At 36.5% G+C, this 20,363-nt stretch overlaps 1 protein-coding gene across 17 annotated transcripts in view; it reads left to right on the top strand.

The window, feature by feature from the left end:
* Window positions 1-20,363, top strand: part of JAK2 (Janus kinase 2) — an 88,421-nt gene that overhangs the window by 42,194 nt on the left and 25,864 nt on the right. For 15 of the 17 annotated variants that reach the window (XM_054003585.1, XM_054003583.1, XM_054003590.1 and 12 more), the window contains 10 exons: window positions 1,731-1,981; window positions 7,924-8,047; window positions 8,835-8,952; window positions 9,358-9,503; window positions 10,667-10,988; window positions 12,681-12,800; window positions 15,166-15,323; window positions 15,991-16,102; window positions 17,661-17,847; window positions 20,000-20,127. In XM_054003585.1, coding sequence (XP_053859560.1) covers window positions 1,762-1,981; window positions 7,924-8,047; window positions 8,835-8,952; window positions 9,358-9,503; window positions 10,667-10,988; window positions 12,681-12,800; window positions 15,166-15,323; window positions 15,991-16,102; window positions 17,661-17,847; window positions 20,000-20,127 — 1,635 coding nt within the window. In that variant the 5' untranslated portion in view covers window positions 1,731-1,761. Of the gene's footprint in view, window positions 1-1,730; window positions 1,982-7,923; window positions 8,048-8,834; window positions 8,953-9,357; window positions 9,504-10,666; window positions 10,989-12,680; window positions 12,801-15,165; window positions 15,324-15,990; window positions 16,103-17,660; window positions 17,848-19,999; window positions 20,128-20,363 lie in introns of those variants that run through there. The other 2 variants (XM_054003595.1, XM_054003599.1) reach the window with 2 other exon arrangements.

Raw genomic sequence — 20,363 nt, 5'->3', positions numbered from 1 at the left:
TAAAAAACAAAACATATTCCAAATAGCTCTTTCCTGATAAAGCAATGTAGTTCAATACAAATAAAAGCTGTTGAAAATAATGCATCAAGAATGTAACACCCATATGCTTATGCAGAACAGTAAGTATATTTTTAACTTAAACATTTACCTTTTCAAGTAATATACAGTATTACAATATACAATAAACAATATCTTTATTAACCATTTGATGTCTGAAGCAGCAACATGCAGACCCTTAGTAAGTTTGGGAATGACACCAAGCTGACTAGTGCAGCTGAAGGGATTGAGGGAAGGGACACCATCCAGAGGCACCTTGACAGACTTGAGAAGTGATTCCATGGGAAACTCATGAAGTTCAACAACACCAAGTGCACCTAGTCTTGCATCTAGGTTAGAGCGATCTCCAGGATCAGTACAGGCTGGAGGATGAATGGATTTGAGAGCAGCCCTGTGGATGAGGACTTGGGGATCCTGGTAGATAAAAAGTGAGATGTGAGCTGGCAATGTGTACTGGCACCCCAGAAAAACAATTTCATCATATACAAAGAAGCATTGCCAGCAGGTCAAGGGGTGTGATTCTCCTCTTCTGTTTTGTTTTTGTGAGACTGCACTTGGAGTCCTGTGTCCAGCTCTGGGGCCCCTAGCACAGGAAAGACATGGAACATTTGGAGTGAGTCCAGAGAAGGGCCGCAAAAACAATCAGAGGGCTGGAGTGCCTCTTCCATGAAGGACTGAGACACTTGGGGTTGTTCAGCTCAAAGAGAAGGAGGCATCAGGGCAACATTATTGTGACCCAAACCATACTTTTATTCTAAAAAATCAAAATTTTAAATTGTCTTATTTGAACCTATTCTGCATTTTCAGAATAAGAAATGCAGAATTCCAGGTAGTAGCTACTTGGAATAACTTCTAATAAAAGCAATCTTTTCTACTGTGATCTAAGCATTTGTCTTAAAGCAGGGATTATACCGATTAAAATTATGATGCAGTCACAGAGAAGCAAAGATATTCTTCAACTGCCTTTTGGAATATGCTGTCTAATCTTACATTTTTAAACTTTTTTCATCATCAGATATATCTGTGGTTATTTATTACATTATTAGTCTTCTTTGATTACATTTATCAGAGAGGACATTTATTTTGATGGCAGATTAAATGATTTTTTTTCTAAAAGAAGGTGGTCTTGGAAGCTCTCACACTTCCCACTTGGAAGATCTCCCACATGGTACAAACCATGTCTGTTAGATTCTCATCTCAGCATATTTTTACAGTGTCTGCGTACAAGGGAAACTCAGCTGCAAGGTGCTATTTCTGTCCTTCTCTTCATCAGTGTTAGTTTGTGACCCAACTAGTTATTTTGTCTTCTAAATTTAAATTGGGAATAAAATTAGTTGTACAGATCTCATTAAAGCAATTATTTTGGCTTTCAGGTTTAATTAGCATGTTGCAGATGAGCACATGCTGTCTAAAATCCAGTGAAAAGTGGTAATACTCTAGCTGGACTCCCAGTTTATATTTTGTTTTTTCCTGTAGTACTGTCAGTTACTTTTCCTCTACGGCTATGTAGTAAATCGAAGAGAAACTTCGCTTTTCATAAACCACCTAAGCTATTTGCTTGTCTTCAAGTTCTAATGATTTTTCAGTGTCAGAACAGTACTGTCACTAAATACGAATATTACAAATAAAACCAAGTACAGTTAGTCAAGAAGTATTTCTTACATTTCTTTCAGGCAGATGCTCTGAACAGAACCAAAACAAACTATGGCTTGTCTTACAATGACAAATATGGAAAGTACAGCAACTTCTACTGTCCACCAGAATGGTGACATCCGTGGAAATAGCAGTGCACCCAAGCAGACAGAACCATTGCTTCAAGTGTACCTTTATCATTCTCCTGGGAAGACAGAAGGAGATTACCTTCAATTTTCAGCTGGAGAATACGTTGCAGAAGAGATTTGTTCTGTTGCCTGTAAAGCCTGTGGTAAGTATATACCTAACAGTTTATCTAATGAAGCAGTGAAATCCAGCTTCATACAAGAAAGTTTTCAACAATCCAAGGCTCATCAAAATGGTAGTATTTAGACTGAAATGCTAATTTCTCTGTTCTTGCAGATGTAATTAGCACCAGACTGTAAAACTGTTCCTGTTAGAATGGTTGTGAAGTTGAATTGGGTGACTGCCATATTTTTTCAAAAAATTTAAGGGTGTACCATCCTGTAACTGAAAGTCTTCTTTCATTGAGCTAAGATACAGTTTGAGTAGTTTAATCATAGCAGGAACTGTAAATAGTTTGAATTACTTCCTGATGCAGCCCCGCAAAACAGATTGGTCCTGGAAGTTATGTCCATATGTTGTATATTATACATGCTTAATCACTTTGCAAAAGGAAACTGTTCTGTTAGATATAACATGAATTCTTGTGTGTGTGGTTGATGCTCTATGTAATGGTTTAGTTAATAAAGTGTGTATACTGCCATGTTATTACATGGCAGTATATTATAAATAAGTAATACATTGATATCTAAGAGTGCCTTTGAATTCTTGCATTTACCCAGAGTCTAATATACACCAGGGCTGAAATCTGTAGTAAAATAATTCAAGCAAGCATTTTGTGCATGCGTATTTCTTTGCAAAAGTACATTGGATTTTTTAATAAAACAAATTCATTCCTATAATCTCTGGGTATGAAAGTGACCATCTTTTTGTTCTTTTTTCTCTTCCATAGCAACTATTAGTGCTTAAATCATGAGGCATTGCTTCTTATTGTTTATTTTTTTTCTGAAAGGATTTTTTGGTCGTACAGCAGAACACATACGACTCCATACAGTCAAATAATGTTTATGTTTGCAAGACTCATCTTTCAAAAGTAAGCTATGAGTCAGAATTCATGGTTAAGAAGGGAGTGTTTGAGTAGTAAGCATGACTGAAATATAAGAAATTTGGTAATTGTTAATGAATTTTGTGATCTGAACAACTGACAGTTCTTTTGATAGCAGACCTGATTACATCCAGGTATGACTGCTGTTGGAGGCAAAGCAGGACTGGATCTAGGCAAACATCAGCAGTCAGAGAGAGTCTTGTTATGTATCTTTTAAACATTTAAAACAATTGAAAATTTTCCAGTCATTGCTAACTTGACATTAGATCTGTTGTATCTGGTATGTATTGGCTATAAAAATATTAGTCTGTCTAAATATTTTTCTGCCACTTTGATACATGCATGCAAAAGCTCGGCTTTTTTTAACTTTATTTAAAAACAGTTTTCTGGTTTGGGAGAAATATAATAAACATTTTTGTGGGTTTGTATTTTTATAAGGAAAAGGGTATGTAAAAGTGACTATCACATTTTCCAAGCAGAAATGCAAATATAAATAAGATGTCTTGAAATTAAATTTAAATTGATGAGTTAGTCATGGTTCAGTTCTTGCATGGTGGCTAGTTAATTGCCAAGTAAAATATTAGAAATGTCACACCAAATTGAAAAAAAGGTATTGTCCTCAGCCTGAGGGGGGAAAATGGTATTAGAGGAACTAACTGATGATGGAAATGAAATATATTAGAGAAATCGTTCTAGATGTTGTAGAATCTTTGTGTTAGGTGTATCTTCATTTTCATTCTCACCCATCTGAATTGCAATTATATCGGAATTTCCTTGGTACAACCCTTGAAAAATGCTGGTCTCTTGGAAAGCCATAAAATGGCAGAGAGTTTTTAATTGTAAGTAAGTAAAAACACTGTTTCAAAGCATTTAATGTGACAAATGGTGGCAGTGTTTGCAGTCAATTAACTGTTTTCAAGAGAGAGAGTGCATTGCATAATGTTATGATTTGTAGTATGTCTTTGCTTCTATGCTCCAGAAGAGATGCCATGCTGCTAACAAGGGACTTCTAGGCATATTTTTCCTAACATGTTGAATTTCCAGAATTGACATGACTCAGGGTTCACACAGCTCAGAGTTGTCTTTGAGTATAACTGTTCACTGAGGGTTAGTTTTCTTGTTCGGTGGTTTTATTTGGTTTTGGGTTTTTTTTTTCATGTGTGTGACAGAGTGTGTGTGTGTTTGCTTGTTTTTGTGAGATTGTGTTGCTGTTTGGTTTTTCTTTGTTTGTCTCCTTTTAGATGATAGCCTTTCCTGAAAATCCACCCAGAACGTGCAGCCCCCCTGCTCTCTCCCACTAGCTGGGGAATTAATTAATCACAACTCTGGGCAATTCTGTGTTTCCAGGAAAAGAAATAGAAGCTTTGATTGACTATTCAGAAACCATTTTGTTGACAGGGTAGTGACATTGAATGTGATGTTAAGGGTTTGGTAAGTCTCCAGTTTGTTTGAATGATAATGCAAGATACTATTTTTATGTCAGAAAAGGCAAGCAAATTTCCATCTAGTATGTGCAAGGCTACATAAGTTTTAAATAGTTTAATTCCAACTGGATGAGAACTAACGTATGCATTAGACTTTTTATACAGAAAATTTGAGTTTTTTATTAATCATTCCACTAATTGCTTTCATCTTTTTATATCTAATGACTTAAATGCTTGTTGAGAGTTTCATGCAACAGTATTTCTATTGCAGACTCTGCATAGCTTTCACATTTCATAGTGGTGTCATGGCTTGTTGTGATTTACACTTCCTGTTTTTTATTTTTTCTTAGAAGAGGGACATTACCTTATGAAAACATACTGTATGGGAGAAAGGGTTCCTAATGCCAACAAAGGGGGAGATACAGAAAAACTGTGTTTTCTTAGGTGCTTCAGGATAAATGAGGTTGTGAGACTTGCCTGGATGTGAAACTCTAAAATCACAATGAGGAAAGGAAGAAGTTTGAAGTATAAACTTATGCTGTGTTGTAGTCTTTTGTGATGTTACTTGGCTAGAGCCAAGTATATATACTATACAGTAGGTATATACTATGTGTATGTGTGTATTTATTTATTTATTTATACTCCTTTCTTTAGCCTTATGCAATAAATAAATAAATTTTAAAGAGATCTTGTCATTGCAATAGTCCAGAAAATTTATTTGATAGCCTTTGCTGGAGAAGCAAAGCAGTGAAAATTCTGATTAATTATGTCAGAGTCACTATCTTTTCTCCTAATTTCTCACTGATTGAGCTGGTAGCATGGTTGCACTGACATGCAGTGCAAAAATCCAGGGGAGGCTTTTCAGTACCCGTTGTGAATGGCTTTTATGATTTTACTTACATTCACTTATATTTACATTTCTCCTAAGTTTTTGCTATTGTTGACATATCTAGGCTTCAGCAGAAGACTTTTATTCCCCACTCCAATTTTTCAATTTTCATTGTTTCTAGAGAAAACATTTAAATACTGCAGTTATCTTCACTTGAAAAGGCCATGCAGTTAATAGTGGTGGTAAGAATTACATGAAAAGAGAAGTTTCTGGCCTCTGCTTTTGTCAGATTTCTGTGGACAATTTTCAAGACTCTATTTAATAAAGGGATTTGCTCTGTTTTATAATTGTTGAGCATTAAGTGTAGCAAAGCAAATGAATAGTTCTAAAGGGCAAGGGATAAAAAAAGTGAAACTCCTTTTCTTGAAAAATATGCATGATCTCTATGTCCTTAAATACTGCCAGTGAATGGTGCGAGTTACCATTCAGAACTATAAATGCCAAAGTATGAGGGATGGAAGAGTGCACAGTTTACTTTTCATACAAAGGAAGACAGTGGCAGGGCTTAATATAAGTACTTCTGATTTGTAGGGTGAGTACCATAGTCATGTCTTGGTTAAAGTTTCAGCATGGCAATGATAGGATCTTGAAATACCTGTGGGGTTTTTGAGATGTGGGGTGGCATGGTGATTGTGGTGTTTGTAATGTATTTGGTCAAATACAGCAGCTTAGCATTTCAATTTAAGAATATGGTTTTGAAATGTTCAGTAAGCGTACATGGGATGGTTAGTAGTTTGGGTAATGTATTAGGGAGACTAGGTAGGTCTCACTAGCTATATAGTAAATATTCAGCATTGCCCTGAATGGTGTTTAGCATCTAGCAACAGTCATGAAACAGGCTAGTGATTCTCACGTACATTACACTGTAATTGATCTGAAATTGTTTGGGATACAGACACCACACAGCTGTAAAACTGCTAAGTTAGTAACTGCTAAATTAAACTGCTTTATGGACAGCTGACATGTAGTATAGTATAGTTCATCCCACTTTACACATCAAATGAGAACCATGTTTAGTTGTATGGAGTAGGTGTCTTTTGAACTCCATAAAAAAATCCTCAAAACTTGGATGGATCAAATATGTTATATTGTGCCATGAATTTGCAGCATTTAGAATTACAGCCAATCTTTCAGTTTCTTATCCCTTCAGTTTTATTCCTGTGGGGGATTTGTTCATTTTAGTTTCCCTTTCATTACCTTATATAATGCTTTACATTTCTCTAGTTTCCTGTAAGTCTGTGACTCCTTTTCATAGAAAATCATATGTTAAGACCTGCAGCTCTGGTATGTTTTGTAGAGCTGTGATATAAGAAGGTATCAGATGATTAGCCTACAGATTTCAGCAGTTTAATCTTCACAAATATGCACTAGAACTCTAGTTCTTAGCCCTCTTACTAGACTCCTATAGAAGCAAACCCTTTTTTGTATCAAATTTAATAAGCTAGTTGCTGTTTAAGACTGAAGTATGTTTTATTCCAAAGGGTTATGTGGTTTTGTATGTGGAATTGGTTGGTTGTTTCTTCTGATTGTCTTACAAGCTGTTTAGATGTGATGAAAGAAATTTGGGGTCTGCTCCTTTCAGTAATTACCTAGATGTTGTTCAGAACAGAAAGAAATAAAGGATTTTTTTTTTCTCCTGGTTTCTTGTGAGAATTTCAATTACTTCATTCTAAGTCTTTGAGCAAGGATGTTGGTATTTTGCCTTTTCAGAGAATTCTGTTGTCTCATAAGGTAATTTAAAGTTACTTCTATTGTCTTTATCTGTTTGTTTTTCCATTATTTTTTTGCCTTCTTACCCCAAAGTATATTGCTTTAATGTTTTCTTTCGATATGACCTACTGTAACTTTGCCGGTTTTCATCCTACACTCTGGCCTTTTGACCTGTGTCTTTTTCTGCCTTGAATATATGTGTCAATACTTGCAGTTCATCCTTTTGTGCTGTCAGTTTTCAGGCAGTTAACCTGTTTTCCAAATCTAACACTGGCATCACAGGGGCGCATAACACTGCAGTACAGTACAATGCTGAGTTGTAGGCCACGTTTCAGCTGGGAGCATCAAAGTCAAATTAAAATTCTGGTGCTGCTGAAGAATTGGTGCTCAACTGATTTTTTAAGTTTCTGATTAAGTAGGATTGCTTGTCAGTTACCATTAGCATAATTCAAAGTTGTTGAGAGAAAAGAATATTTTCCAGTTCTGTTTCATTTTAACAGTATACGTTTGGGTTTGTTACAAACTGAGTTACTAAAATGGAAATGGCTGGTGTTTGCCCTAGTCACTGTAACTTTCTTTGTGTTGCTTTACTTGTAATTTTTAATCTGTCTAAAGTCTTAAAATCAATGCTTAGTCATAAAATCAATGCTCAAATCAAATGATCTGATTTTGGAAAGGCAGGGAAAAAAATCTACTGTTGTAAGCTGTTTCTAAACTGAGAGGCTAAGAAGATATTTTATTAAATGCCATACCGAGAAAATCTGGTAATCTAACAGTAGGGTACAGGACAACAGGTGAACAGAGTCTTCAGTCAGATAACGTGAAGGAAGAATGGAAAATTTAACCAGCAAAGCAGCCTGCAGGTTATGGGATCGTGATTGCAGTGTTGTTGGCAATACTGATACCTGTGGCTGATAATAGTAGTGCACTGTGGCAATCTGCTGCTTTTGACCCACAACATGTAAAAAATATTTTGTGAAAACTGTTTCCTACTGATGTTTGCTTCTCTGCTCTTCATGTAGGTATCATGCCAGTGTATCATAACATGTTTGCACTCATGAGTGAAACAGACAGAATGTGGTATCCCCCAAATCACATCTTCCATGTAGATGAAACAACCAGACTCATCTTAATTTATCGGATAAGGTAATCTAAATAAAATGTTGCACACTTTTCATGGTAAAACAAGGCTGTGGGAGAACACAACCAATATGATATTTAGTTGAAACTGTAGTTTCTCTTAGAAGTTATGGACAGATTGCTGGCATTTTCTGGAAAACAGGGAGCTAAAAGAATAAAAAATATTGAAGTGATTTGAATTATGTACTTTGTTAATTTTCTCTATCCAATATGTTTACCAGTGTCAGATTGAAGAAACAAACAATAAAAATAAACTAAAAGTAAAAACCTTTTTTAATAATGATACATCTCATCTCCTCTGTGCTTGCCTGTTTGAAATAAGTAGCAGTTTCTGAAATGCAGAGTAAATTGTCCTGCATTGTCAGGCATGTTTCTGCAATACAACCATTTTTCCCTAACCTTAAAATTTAATGTGGACAACTAAAACTGTAGTCACAGTTTTCCTTTTGTAAATTGCTTAATTTATTTACATTATATAATTTGGTCTGAGTGTTTTTTGGGAACTGTTTCAAAAGAAACTAGAAGACGCTAATAAAATTCTCTGCATTCTGATTAGTGAGAATAACTTAGCAAAGGTTCTGATTCCTATCAGTACAGTTTATCACCTTGCTTGAATACTGTAGTACTTTAAAACTCCAAGAACTGGATCTGAAGCCTTCATTGAGTAACTGGGGTTTCATAGTGGTCCTCCAGATTAGCAGCACTAGTTAGATGTGTATGAGAGCAGTAATATCTGATGCTGGTAACCAAAATGTCTGTTTATTAACGTTTGCTTGAATTTATTTCCTACCAGGTTTTATTTTCCCCACTGGTATTGCAGTGGCAGCAACAGAGCATACCGGTATGGCATTCTTCGTGGTGCAGAAAGCCCCGTCCTTGACGATCTTGTCATGTCTTACCTATTCGCACAGGTATGATTTGCTCGCTTATTTTTAAATGCAGATTGGTGAGGGTTATTAGCATTTATTCCCTTTCCATCTTCTTTTAGTAACTCTGTGGGCTCTTGAAAGCTTGAAGCCCTCTCAAGCTGGAAATTAAATTCCATGTCCTATTATGTATTTGGAGAGATGAAGTTCAAAACAGTGCTTCTGAGCATGATAGCAGCTGGTGTTCCTTATGAATAAGTACGTCTTTTTGTGGATGAAGTAGGTCATTCAGGCTTTAAAAAACCAAGCCAATAAAACCCCCTAAACAAACCAAACATAAACAATCAAACAACATAACAACAGCTCCCCTCAACAACTGCACCCCAAACCTCTATTCTTGTTAAGCAGCAGTGTACCAGGTTTCATTTGCTTTCTTGCATTCTTTCTCAGTGGCGAGCTGATTTTTTGGATGGATGGGTACAGATGCCTGTTACTCATGAAACACAAGAAGAATGCCTTGGAATGGCTGTTCTAGATATGATGAGAGTGGCCAAAGAAAAGGACCAAACCCCAATGGCTATTTACAATTCAGTCAGGTGATTCTGTAATTTGTAACTGCTTCACATCTATCTCATGCCTAAAGGTTGTATTTTTGCACATTAGTGTCTAGGAGAAGGTGTTCAGCTGTTGGCAGTTGATGTATTGATGTAAAATAGTTACATAATTTTACCTGTTATGTAAACTAGAAATCAATAGAAAATTTGTGTCATGATGACCATTCAGGATTTGGAGACATGGATTTGACTCTCTTAATGAAAGTTAAGGCGGCAGCTTCTTATGTTAGAAAATACGTAAGCAGTAATTTTAGGTGAGACACCTTCTGGATGTCATCAGATCCAAGCCCCTGTTCCTATCAGGGCCAAATTCAAAGTTAGATGAAGTGACTCAGGGCCTCATCCAGTCAAGTTCTGAAAATGTCCCATAATGTCCCCTGTAACTCTGTGCACCTTTGTCCTCTGCATTACCATGGTCATTGTGAAAGATTTTCTCTGTCCCTAATCAGTCTCCTCTGTGATACTGATAATCCTCTCTTTCACATTATTAAAAGACAATTAGTAGAACACTTGAGCCTAATTTCTCTAGGCTGAACAAATCAAGCACCCATATGCCTCTTCTCTCATGTCATGTGCTCCAGGCTCTTAACCATCTTGAGCAGATCTCTGCTAAACTTTCTTGAGTTTGTGAACTCTCTTGGGTGTATCAATCCTATCTGTTTCTACTCCAGCTGAGTTAATTCTGTCTCTGACATAGAAACTTCAGTGACAACCAACCACAGTTTTGTATTCTACCACCTGCATTTTCAGCCAGGAAATCTGTCCTTTATCCATGTAGTTGCCATGCAGTATCCTCTTTACAATTTCTACACAAAACAAAGCAATTTTGTAACTTCAACTGCCTTACCTTAGAACTTCACTAATGCAAGAACAGACATCTTTGAATTTATGGAAAATGCATTATGTAGTTTGTTGCAATTGAGTGAGGGAAAAAATGGAAAATGGAAGAAGACAGGGGGTTTTATTTGAAAGAACATACTACAGATCTAAGAAAGGATCTTTGTTATCCTACAGTTGTAAAAATAACAGTACATTTAGAGGAAAAGGCGTTTTCAATATTGACTTGTTTAGCACAGAACTAATTATCTTTTCTGGATTTAATGGATAAAATTAGTAGGTTTTTTTGTCTGGTTTTGTATTCACAGCTACAAAATGTTTTTACCTAAGTGTGTGCGAGCAAAAATCCAAGACTACCACATTTTGACCCGAAAAAGAATAAGGTACAGGTTCCGCAAATTTATACAACAGTTTGGCCAATGCAAAGCTACTGCCAGAAATTTGAAACTTAAGTATCTCATAAATCTGGAAACCCTTCAGCCTGCCTTCTATTCAGAGGTTTTTGAAGTAAAAGAACCTGGTGGAGGTCCTTCTGGAGAGGAAAGTTTTGCAACCGTTGTAATAACTGGAAATGGTGGAATTCAGTGTTCAAGAGGAAAACTTAAAGATTGTGAGACACTTGGAGAGCAGGTAATTTTTAAAAATTATTTTAATAACTCTGCCATTTGTTATGGAACAGAGTAGTAAGCTTGTTTTAGAAGTCCTCATTTAACTCAAGCAAATTTGGTAGGCGACTTTTACTTCACAATGACATTTAAAAAATGTGGAAATGTAATGACGATGCCTCCAGGTGTAGATAAAATGCAGAAATTCCCCAAATCTTTGAAAGCAGGGATCTAAGAACTCCAAACAAGAGGCAAATTCTCCTATACCTCTTTCCTGCAGTTAGACATCTACCAACTACCATCTAAGTTAGCAAATTTAAAATTACATCTGTGTGATTGTGGAGTCCATATAGTCTTTCTTCAGGAATTAGGTGCTTAAAGGTTCCTATAAGTGCTAGTAATCACATACTGCTGCATATTATTTATCAGTATTATTTTGTGTGGGAGTATTATTGAGATTGTGGGAGTTATCCAAAGGTAAAGTAAAGGCAGAGTGGGGTATGTGTGAATTCAAAAGAAACACATTGGTTCGGTACTTTTGATTTGTAATATGTAGCAGACAAGACCAAAGTACAAAAACTTGTATTTCTACAGTGTGCTGTAATAATTTGTAAAGATACTATATGCTAGTGGGTTTTTTCAATACTTAGCAAAAAATAAATCTGATTACATCCCCATATTCTTTGAAGTGTGGTGTTCTTTGAATATTTGTAGATTGACAATTACTTCATTCATAGTTGTTATGTATCAGCCCTCTGCCTTATTTAATTTTCCTGTAAATGCCAGTTGCTCTGGCAAGAGCTGTCATAAATGTCAGATTCTGCAATTTCCAGTTTTAGGTGCACAAAGTGTACGCATACTATGCTGTTTGGGCTTGGCAACCAAGCCTTTAGTAAGCGTAGTGTTTGAATAAATCATATTTTTTAATAAAGATTGCCAAATTATTTTTTCATAATTAAAAATATTGCCATTCTATTATTGACAGACACTGCATATATTTTCACTGGTAAAGAAACTATTTATAAAGTTGGTTTTGAAAATTGAATGAATTAATATGGCTGCTTGTAAACATGATTGTAACTTGTTTCAGTAAACTTTAATGATGAATTGTCATTTAGATACTGAACTGAAAAATAATTTTTATTCAGATGTATGTAACGACATATGCAGAGTAGATTGTGAGGAAATTTGTTTTCCAAGTTTACATTTTCACCAACCAGATGAACAAGTAGGTAGGACTGAGAAGATAGCCTTACACTTTTTCTTCATTTCAGCTACAGATTTGCAGCTTGTATCACTCTGAATGAAGTCATGACATTTTGTATTGTTAACAGGCTTTCTAAACCTGTTTAGTCAGGATGCAAATAAGAAACTCCCAAAAAAACCTCTTCTCAAAAAAGTAATCAAAATATTCCACTGTTCACAAAATACTACAAAGTGAAGAAATATCTACAATTATGAAAACCCAAGCCCATATGTGGATATTTCTGTTCATGGTTCCTGGATCTCTGTCTGTTCTTTAATTTGTGTTCCTAGTGATGATTCTATAAAGAAAATACTTTCTTTGCTTGTAATGACTTGTTTAAGGTTTTATAATCCTCTTTGTTGTTGGCTTACAAGTTTGGAGTTGCAGAAGTTCCAATGCTGCAAATAGGTGAGGCTTTTTAATTGCCATTTATGTTATTACTGAAATTATATTATATTATATTTGTTGCAGGATTTACAAACATACTGTGATTTTCCTGATATCATTGATGTCAGCATTAAACAGGCGAGCCAAGAAGGATCCAGTGAGAGAAGAATTGTCACCATTCACAAACAAGACAGCAAGAATCTGGTCTGTTTACTTTGGTTGCTGTTCTTTCAAAGAGATACTGCCTTGAGCAGGCTGTGTGATTGTTGTTCGCATAGTATCGTATAATCCATGACAACGTTAATTTAGCATGAGATAAAACTAAACGCCTATCAGCAGTGTAAGGGGTGTTATCAGAGCACTAAAGGTCTTCTGCATTCAAAGCTATGTGCTTGGACTGAAATAGAAATAGATATTTATATCTGAGGAAAATTTCTGGTACACAGATTGGTTCTTTTGTTTATTAGTCTTAAACCTGAGTCCATGGTTTCAGTTCTCAAGTGTGCTGTTTCCATGGTGTCCTGATAAGCTGTCTGCTAGAGACCAACACATTGAAAAAGGCTTCAAAGTGCTCTGAAGAATGATGATAGAAAATAACTATCAGGACAAAATTAATGTTACTGCTTTTACTATGTACAATTCTTTGAAGAAGATCTTAAGAAAGTATTTTATACCCAAATGTAAGAAGTTTTTTACTTGAACTGCAACCTTGCACTTGAGTCAGGCTTTCTAGCAGGTATAACTGTCACAGAGTTGTGGGGTGGGCTGACTCTGGCTGGGCACCAGGTGCCCACCAAATCTGCTGTAATAAATCCCCTCTTCAGCTTGAACAGATGAGAGAAAATGCAATGAAAGGCTCGTGTTGTGTCAGTCAAGATAAGGATAGATATCACTGTCGTATTAACTGTCATGGACAAAACAGAATTGACTCAGGGAAATTAATTGAATTTGTTTCAGAGTAGGGTAATGAGAATAAAAAATCCTAAAAACATATTCCCATCACCCCTCCCTTCTTCATGGGCCAGCTTTATTCCTTATTCTCTACCTCCTTCCCCTCAGCAGTGTAGAAGATTGAGAATCAGAGGTGTGGTCAGTTAATGGCATGTCCTTACCTCTCAGTCTTCCTCAGCTCATCCCCTGCTCCAGCAAGGGATCCCTCCAATGGTGGGCAGTCTTCCATGAACTTCTCCAATGCAAATTGTTTCCACAGGGTGCAGTTCTTCATGAACTGCTCCAGTGTTGGTCCCTTCAACGAAGTGCAGTTCTCCAGGAGCAGGCTGCTCCACAGCTCCATAGTGGGTCATGGGGCCACAAGTCCTGCCAACAAATATGTTTCCATGTAATCTTCTCATGGGATCACAGCCTCCTTGAAGCATATCCCCCTTCTGTGACATGAGGTTCTTCACAGGCTGCAGGGGGATGTCTGCTGCACCATGAATCTCCATGGGCTGCAGAGGCACAGCTGCCTCAACATGGTCTGCACCATGGGCTGCAGTTGTTTCCAGGTCCTCTTAAAAAGGAATTTGAAGACTATAAATTCTTGACACTTACTCAAAAACACCAGCTCTTTTTATTGCTCTCTAGCAAAGACCTTGCCAAATTATTGTGTTCAGCTAAGTATGTCTCTGGTGTCACAGGCAAACACATACTAAAACCTGTTCTGTTGGGTTATACTACTGAATTAAATCTAGGGAGGCTCAGAAAATGCTTCTCTGTTTTTGTTTTATTTGCAGCAATTAATATGTTGTTGCAGATGAATGTAATTTTGCCCTGCTTTTATCTGTTAATCATACTGTGCATAAGACCTTTTTCACACACATTTTCCTTTGACCACACGATTTTTCTCCCTGCTCCTACCTAGTGTACCTGTCTTCATAGTAGTCAAAGGTCATCTTCTGTCTCTGATCCAGCTCAGGATGCCCATTTTTGCTGACTGGTAGCTAAGTTTTCAGGCAGGTACTTTCCTGGAGATTTTTCTTTTCTGCTTGAAGGCAGACATATAAATCTTTGATAAATGAAGGCTTTCCTTTAGGGAAAAGAACAAGACTGTATTGGCAATGCAGTAGGTATCTGCATGTTGACTTGTATCTACTTGTTTTTCCCTTTCAAATGCTCTTTCATATTGGCATTTCTCTGCTGTTTCATGTCTTTAGCCAAAGGGGGGGGGGGGGGTGGTTTTTAGGGCAGATTTCATAGAATCATGGAATGGTTGGAGCCAGGAGGGACTATAAAGATCATCTGGTTCCATCATCCCTGCCATGGGCTGGGACACAGTCCATTAGAGCAGATTGCTCAATAGCCTGTTCCAGGGATAAGGCATCCACAACTTACCTGTTTTCTTTGGTTTTGATTTGATCTTGAACACTGAAGGATGCTATCAAGTTTTGAATAATAACAAGAAGGTAGAATGTACAAATATCAGTTAAAAACTGGTTTTATTCATGTCTTTAATGTGTGCATAAATGCATATCTTTTATAGCATTAGCATATCCAGGAATTTTTTGTTGCTTATTAAAAATTGAAATTCTCTTTCCCTCCCTGCCCCACATTGTTCTCTGCAATTGAACAGGAGGCTGAATTTCAGTCATTAAGAGAAGCTCTCTCCTTTGTATCATTAATTGATGGATATTACAGATTAACAGCGGATGCCCATCATTATCTCTGTAAAGAAGTAGCACCACCATCAGTCCTTGAAAATATCCAAAGCAACTGTCATGGACCAATTTTGTAAGTTTTTTTTTAAGTAATATGACAATTGGATATTGTTTTTGGAAGTTGAGCTTTAGTTGTCTGTGAACTGTAGTAGGCGTCTTAATTTTTTTCTTATTGCGTTTGTGTAACATAAAATGCTTTATATTTTTCCTCTTATGTTTCACTTTGTAAAATACGGTGCCTTCTTGACATATTATAAAAAATAAGTGGAAAGACCATTCCTTGTTATGGATAGAAATAGTGAGTTAGCAAGGCTTGTTTAAGCCTTTATTTCAGCTCTTTTTTCTTGTTAGCCATTTTCCTTGTTAAACCCCCTTTTTCACCCACACAAATGTTTTGCTAATTTAAGCTTATTTGTCAGGTAATTTTATTACAGCTTTTTTCATAATGCAGGTTGAAAATCATATAATAAGCTGTGGGGAATATACTTTTTTAGCCCTAAACATTTCTTATTGGATAAATAATTGTAATGGTTTAATATAAAAAAAATTTAATATGCTGCTCTCTACATAAACAATCACCCTATATATTGGAAAATAAAGGGCAAAGAGATTAACTTAAAGAAAGCTGTACGTTTTAATTATTGTTCTATTCGATATTTGTTAATACTGCTCATAACTCAACATCTTATATCTCTATATTTTTCAATTATGCAATATTAAACATTTTCTTTTTTCTGTAGCATGGACTTTGCTATCAGTAAACTGAAGAAGGCTGGTAATCAGACTGGTTTCTACGTCCTTCGTTGCAGTCCTAAAGATTTTAAAAAATACTTCCTTACCTTTGCTATAGAGGTTTGTATTCTGTTGTAGTGCCTATTTAATTTTTGTTGTGATATAAAAATGAGCCTGAGATGTTCAGTAAACAATTCGGAATTTTCCCTCCAGAATGTTTATCTAGTATGTATATTCTATAGCTACTTTTGTCAGATGGGCCAACTTTCAGGGTCTTGTGAGAAACATCAGAGTTGATACAGCATTGCTAATGCACATGCCACATGCCTTGGAGACCAAGACAGGCTGAAGGAAGAGAGCTTAAGAGAGCTGGAGATAATTACATGGATCTTGAGACTGTGATGTTGGGATAAATGTTTGGGAGATGGAGCTGGAGCGATTTGATGGGTTTTCTATTTTTTTAACGTTCAGGGGTTTTTACTTGAGTTTTTTCCCTGGGTTTTCCACATACCTCCTCCCCCCAGCTGGGGCTTCATTAGATTAAGTATACAGCCTTTGACAATCTGAGAGTGCCTCCTTCACAGGTTCTTCTGGGTTTGGGTCTTGTCTTCAGAGAACCAGATGTACCTCTTCTCTCTGACATTGCAGCTAGTGATAATATAATGATTTATTATTGCTGTTAAATAATTTCATGATCTTGTTTCAAGAATGGATTTCTCTTTAATTACATCAGCAGAGCCACCTTTGTGATTTCAGTTAGGGAAGATAATACAAGAATTTTCCTGCTGGTATACAGCAGGCTAGCAAGTTTGAGGTAGCAAGCTACCTGTCAGAGATAGGTACATTTCTGAAAATTACCAAGTAATGTGGATGTGGGAATGAGAAACGTTATGTCCAGTCAATGAACTATGTTTGGTAGGGAATTTTGTAGGCAAAGAAATCAGTTCATGAACAAGCTTAGAGAGGTAAAATTGAGAGTCAAAGTTGTAAGGGAAGACTACCATTGCCTTTAAGTGACTTTGCCACAACATTTTTTTTTTTTTCTGGGTGTTGTGCAAGTCATTGGAAGACTTTTTGTATTCAGAATTTGTTGGGACATTTGCTGCAGGATTGAGATACAGGACCACAAAAGCACTATTAGGAGTTCATCTTGTTTAAAAATGTTTAATGGTATCTTTTCAATAGTCATTGTGAAAAGAATTCAGTGCATATTAAAAATACATGTTAGGAAGTAATTTCTTAGAATTGAGCTGGAGATGACACAAAAGCAGAACTACAGCTGAGATTTCCAAATGCCTGCCAAACAAACATGGAGTATAAGCATTAGAGCTATTGCTTCCAACAAAATTTTGTTTTGATGTAACCCCATCAGGGCGAATAAGCTTTCCTTAATAGCTCTGAAGGCTTTTTCCTAGGATCCATTATCTGTTTTCTCAGCTCCATCTTTTCAGATTTCATTAACAGTTGTTTTTCTCTAGCATCAACATGCTAGTTCCAGTGATGGGAGTTAGTCATGTTTTCTCAGAATCCATATTACATAGTGAGAACAAAATAACAAATTATGATCATATTTTCCTGAAGCATCCTTTCTTTAATTAGTAGAGTGCTATACATTTAGATAAGCTTTCAAATATTAAATACTAATCAATTTCATTTTTAATGGAAAAATTTTCTGCAGCGTGACAGTACTACAGAGTATAAGCACTGTTTAATTACAAAGAATGAGAACGGAGAATATAATCTTAGTGGAACCAAGAGAAGTTTTAGTAATCTTAAGGATCTCTTGACCTGTTACCAGACAGAAACTGTCCGTTCAGACAGCATAATTTTCCAGTTCATCAAATGCTGTCCTCCAAAACCAAAAGGTAAGAGATTATTTCTAAGCAGAAAGTTTTCTATTTTCTAAATTAAAAACTTAAAAATAAGGTAATACTAAATGACTCTCAGGTAGATGCATGATACAAAACTGGGAGGAAGTATTGGTGCTCTTGAAGTCAGGGAGGCCCTTTGAAGAGACCTCAGAAAATTAGAGAATGGGGCAATCACCAACAATATGAAGTTTCATATGAAGGAAAATGTCAGATTCTGAAGCTGGGGTGCGGTAACCCTGGATGTACAGACAGATTGGAGAAATGAGTTGCTGGAGAACAGTGCCATGGAAACGGACTTGGAGGTCCCGGTCTGTGGCAAGCTGAACATGGGTCAGCAGTGCCCTGGCAGCCAGGAGACCCAAGCGTGGCCTGTGGGGCATCAGGCACAGCATGGCCAGCTGGGCATGGGAGGGGATTGTCCTGCTCTGCTCTGCACTGGGGCGGCTTTGCCTCAGTGCTGGGGGCAGTTCTGGGTGCCACAGTAAAGGAAATATAAAACTACTGGAGAGTGTCCAAAGGAGGGCGGTGAGGATGACGAAGGGTTTGGAAGAGAAGCTGTATGAGGAGTGGCTGAAGTCACTTTTTCTGTTCAGCCTGGAGAAGAAGAGAGTAGGAGACACCTCATTGCAGTTAAAACTTCCTCATGAGGGGAAGGGGAAGGGCAGGCACTGATCTCTTCTCTGTGGTGACCAGTGACAGGACCCAAGGGAATGCCCTGAATCTGTACAAGGGGAGGTTTAGGTTGGGTATTAGAAAAAGCTTTTTCACCCAGAGGGTGGCTGAGCACTGGAAGAGGCTCCCCAGGGCAGTGGTCACAGCACTAACCTGAGAGAGTTCAGGAAGTGTTTGGACAATGGTCTCAAGCACATGGTGTGACTCTTGGGGATGGTCCTGTGCAGGGCTGGGAGTTGGACTTGATAATCCTTGTGGGTCCCCTCCAAGTCAAAATATTTTGTGATTCCGTGATACATTTGTGTGAGGTTTTTTTAATTTCACTGACCTATTTATTCATCTTCTTCGTCATAGTTTTCAGTCACAGTGTCTGCAAAATTTTGGTGTAAGATAGTCTTCCAGAAGTAATCATGGTAACCAGTTTCATGATTAGAAGCAAAACTGGTTTCTTAATTGCAGTGGATTGTGTGCAGCAGCATTTCTTCTTACATAAAGTGTTTTCATGTCTTGAGAAGGAAAGAGCTACTAAATGAATTATTTATCACTGAGAATACTTCCATAGGCAATGGAACCAACAATGTCAATTAATTTCTGTCATTGTTGGTCTTAGCTGAGTTATGCCAAGTCTGCAGTGTGGTTTCAGCTCCTTTTTAACACTGAAAAAGTACACATGGAATAGGGCTTCTGTCTGAGGACAGGGTTTTTCTTGCATTTGCATTTAATTTTTTTGCCTATCTTTGATACTCATATCTTTCTCCTTTAGGAAATCTTTAAATATCTGCCCTTCCAAGTAGTAATGCATACAGTTAATATTAGTCTTTGTCTCTATCAAAGTTCCTATTTAAAGACAAATTTGCCAGAACAGACTATATGATAGAAGTTTTACTTCTCTCAAATTTGATTGAAAATAGCCAATGGATTCAAAACCTTAGAAAAGATGTAACAAGTAAATATGTGTGCACATTATAGAGAATATTTTTTTTTACATTATTCCATTAAAATCAAAAATTTATATGCACCAGAATGATACATTATTGAATAAATATTGTCATGGATGTGAGCAGATACCCACAAAGACATCTTTTCAGATTTAGTTTTGGTATCAGACTTGCTCTACTTTGTATTATAAAAGAAGGTAATTTACATCCCCTTTTCCATCCCAAATTGTTACAAATAGTGCAGCAGTTAAAATGCAAAAGGAGGTAGGAATATTTTCAGAATGTTTGTCAAAAGTAGGAATACTTAAGAAACATAAAACTCATGCGTGAACCTAGATGATTTTGCTGATTAGAAAATATCAAACTTTCATTTCAGTTAAATACTCTGTGGCTTTTTAAATGCACTGATCTCAATGTGGTACCTTGTTCATATTGAATTAGGAGCCCCTCACTAGTAATCCTTCTGAAACGATATTGGTTTAGTTTTATATTTTACAAATTTACTTTGGTTTTCCTTTCCCTCTTTCTTCTCACAGATAAATCAAATCTCCTAGTCTTCAGAAGCAATAGCGTTTCTGATGTACCTTCATCACCTATGCTACAGAGACACAATAATGTCAATCAAATGGTCTTTCACAAAATCCGTAATGAGGACTTGATATTCGTAAGTCCGTTTGTTGCTTTTTCTACTGCAGATGTTGGGTTTAATATGCACCAAGTTTTTAAAAATGTGTGTTTAAAAGAATCTTATCTGACTTAGGAGATTTTGCTGTAATCTTTCCTTAGAGTTGTGGAAAATAATTTATTTTATTTTTCAGTAATGCAAGTAACTATTTTTTTATAATTAAATGTTTTGACTGCAATAACAGATATTTGGTTCTAGAGATATCTAAATACATA

Source organism: Vidua macroura, chromosome Z (genome assembly GCF_024509145.1).
Source record: "Vidua macroura isolate BioBank_ID:100142 chromosome Z, ASM2450914v1, whole genome shotgun sequence".
NCBI lineage: Eukaryota > Metazoa > Chordata > Aves > Passeriformes > Viduidae > Vidua > Vidua macroura.
Note: the sequence above shows the minus strand (reverse complement) of the source record. Positions and strands in the feature narration are given on the sequence as shown.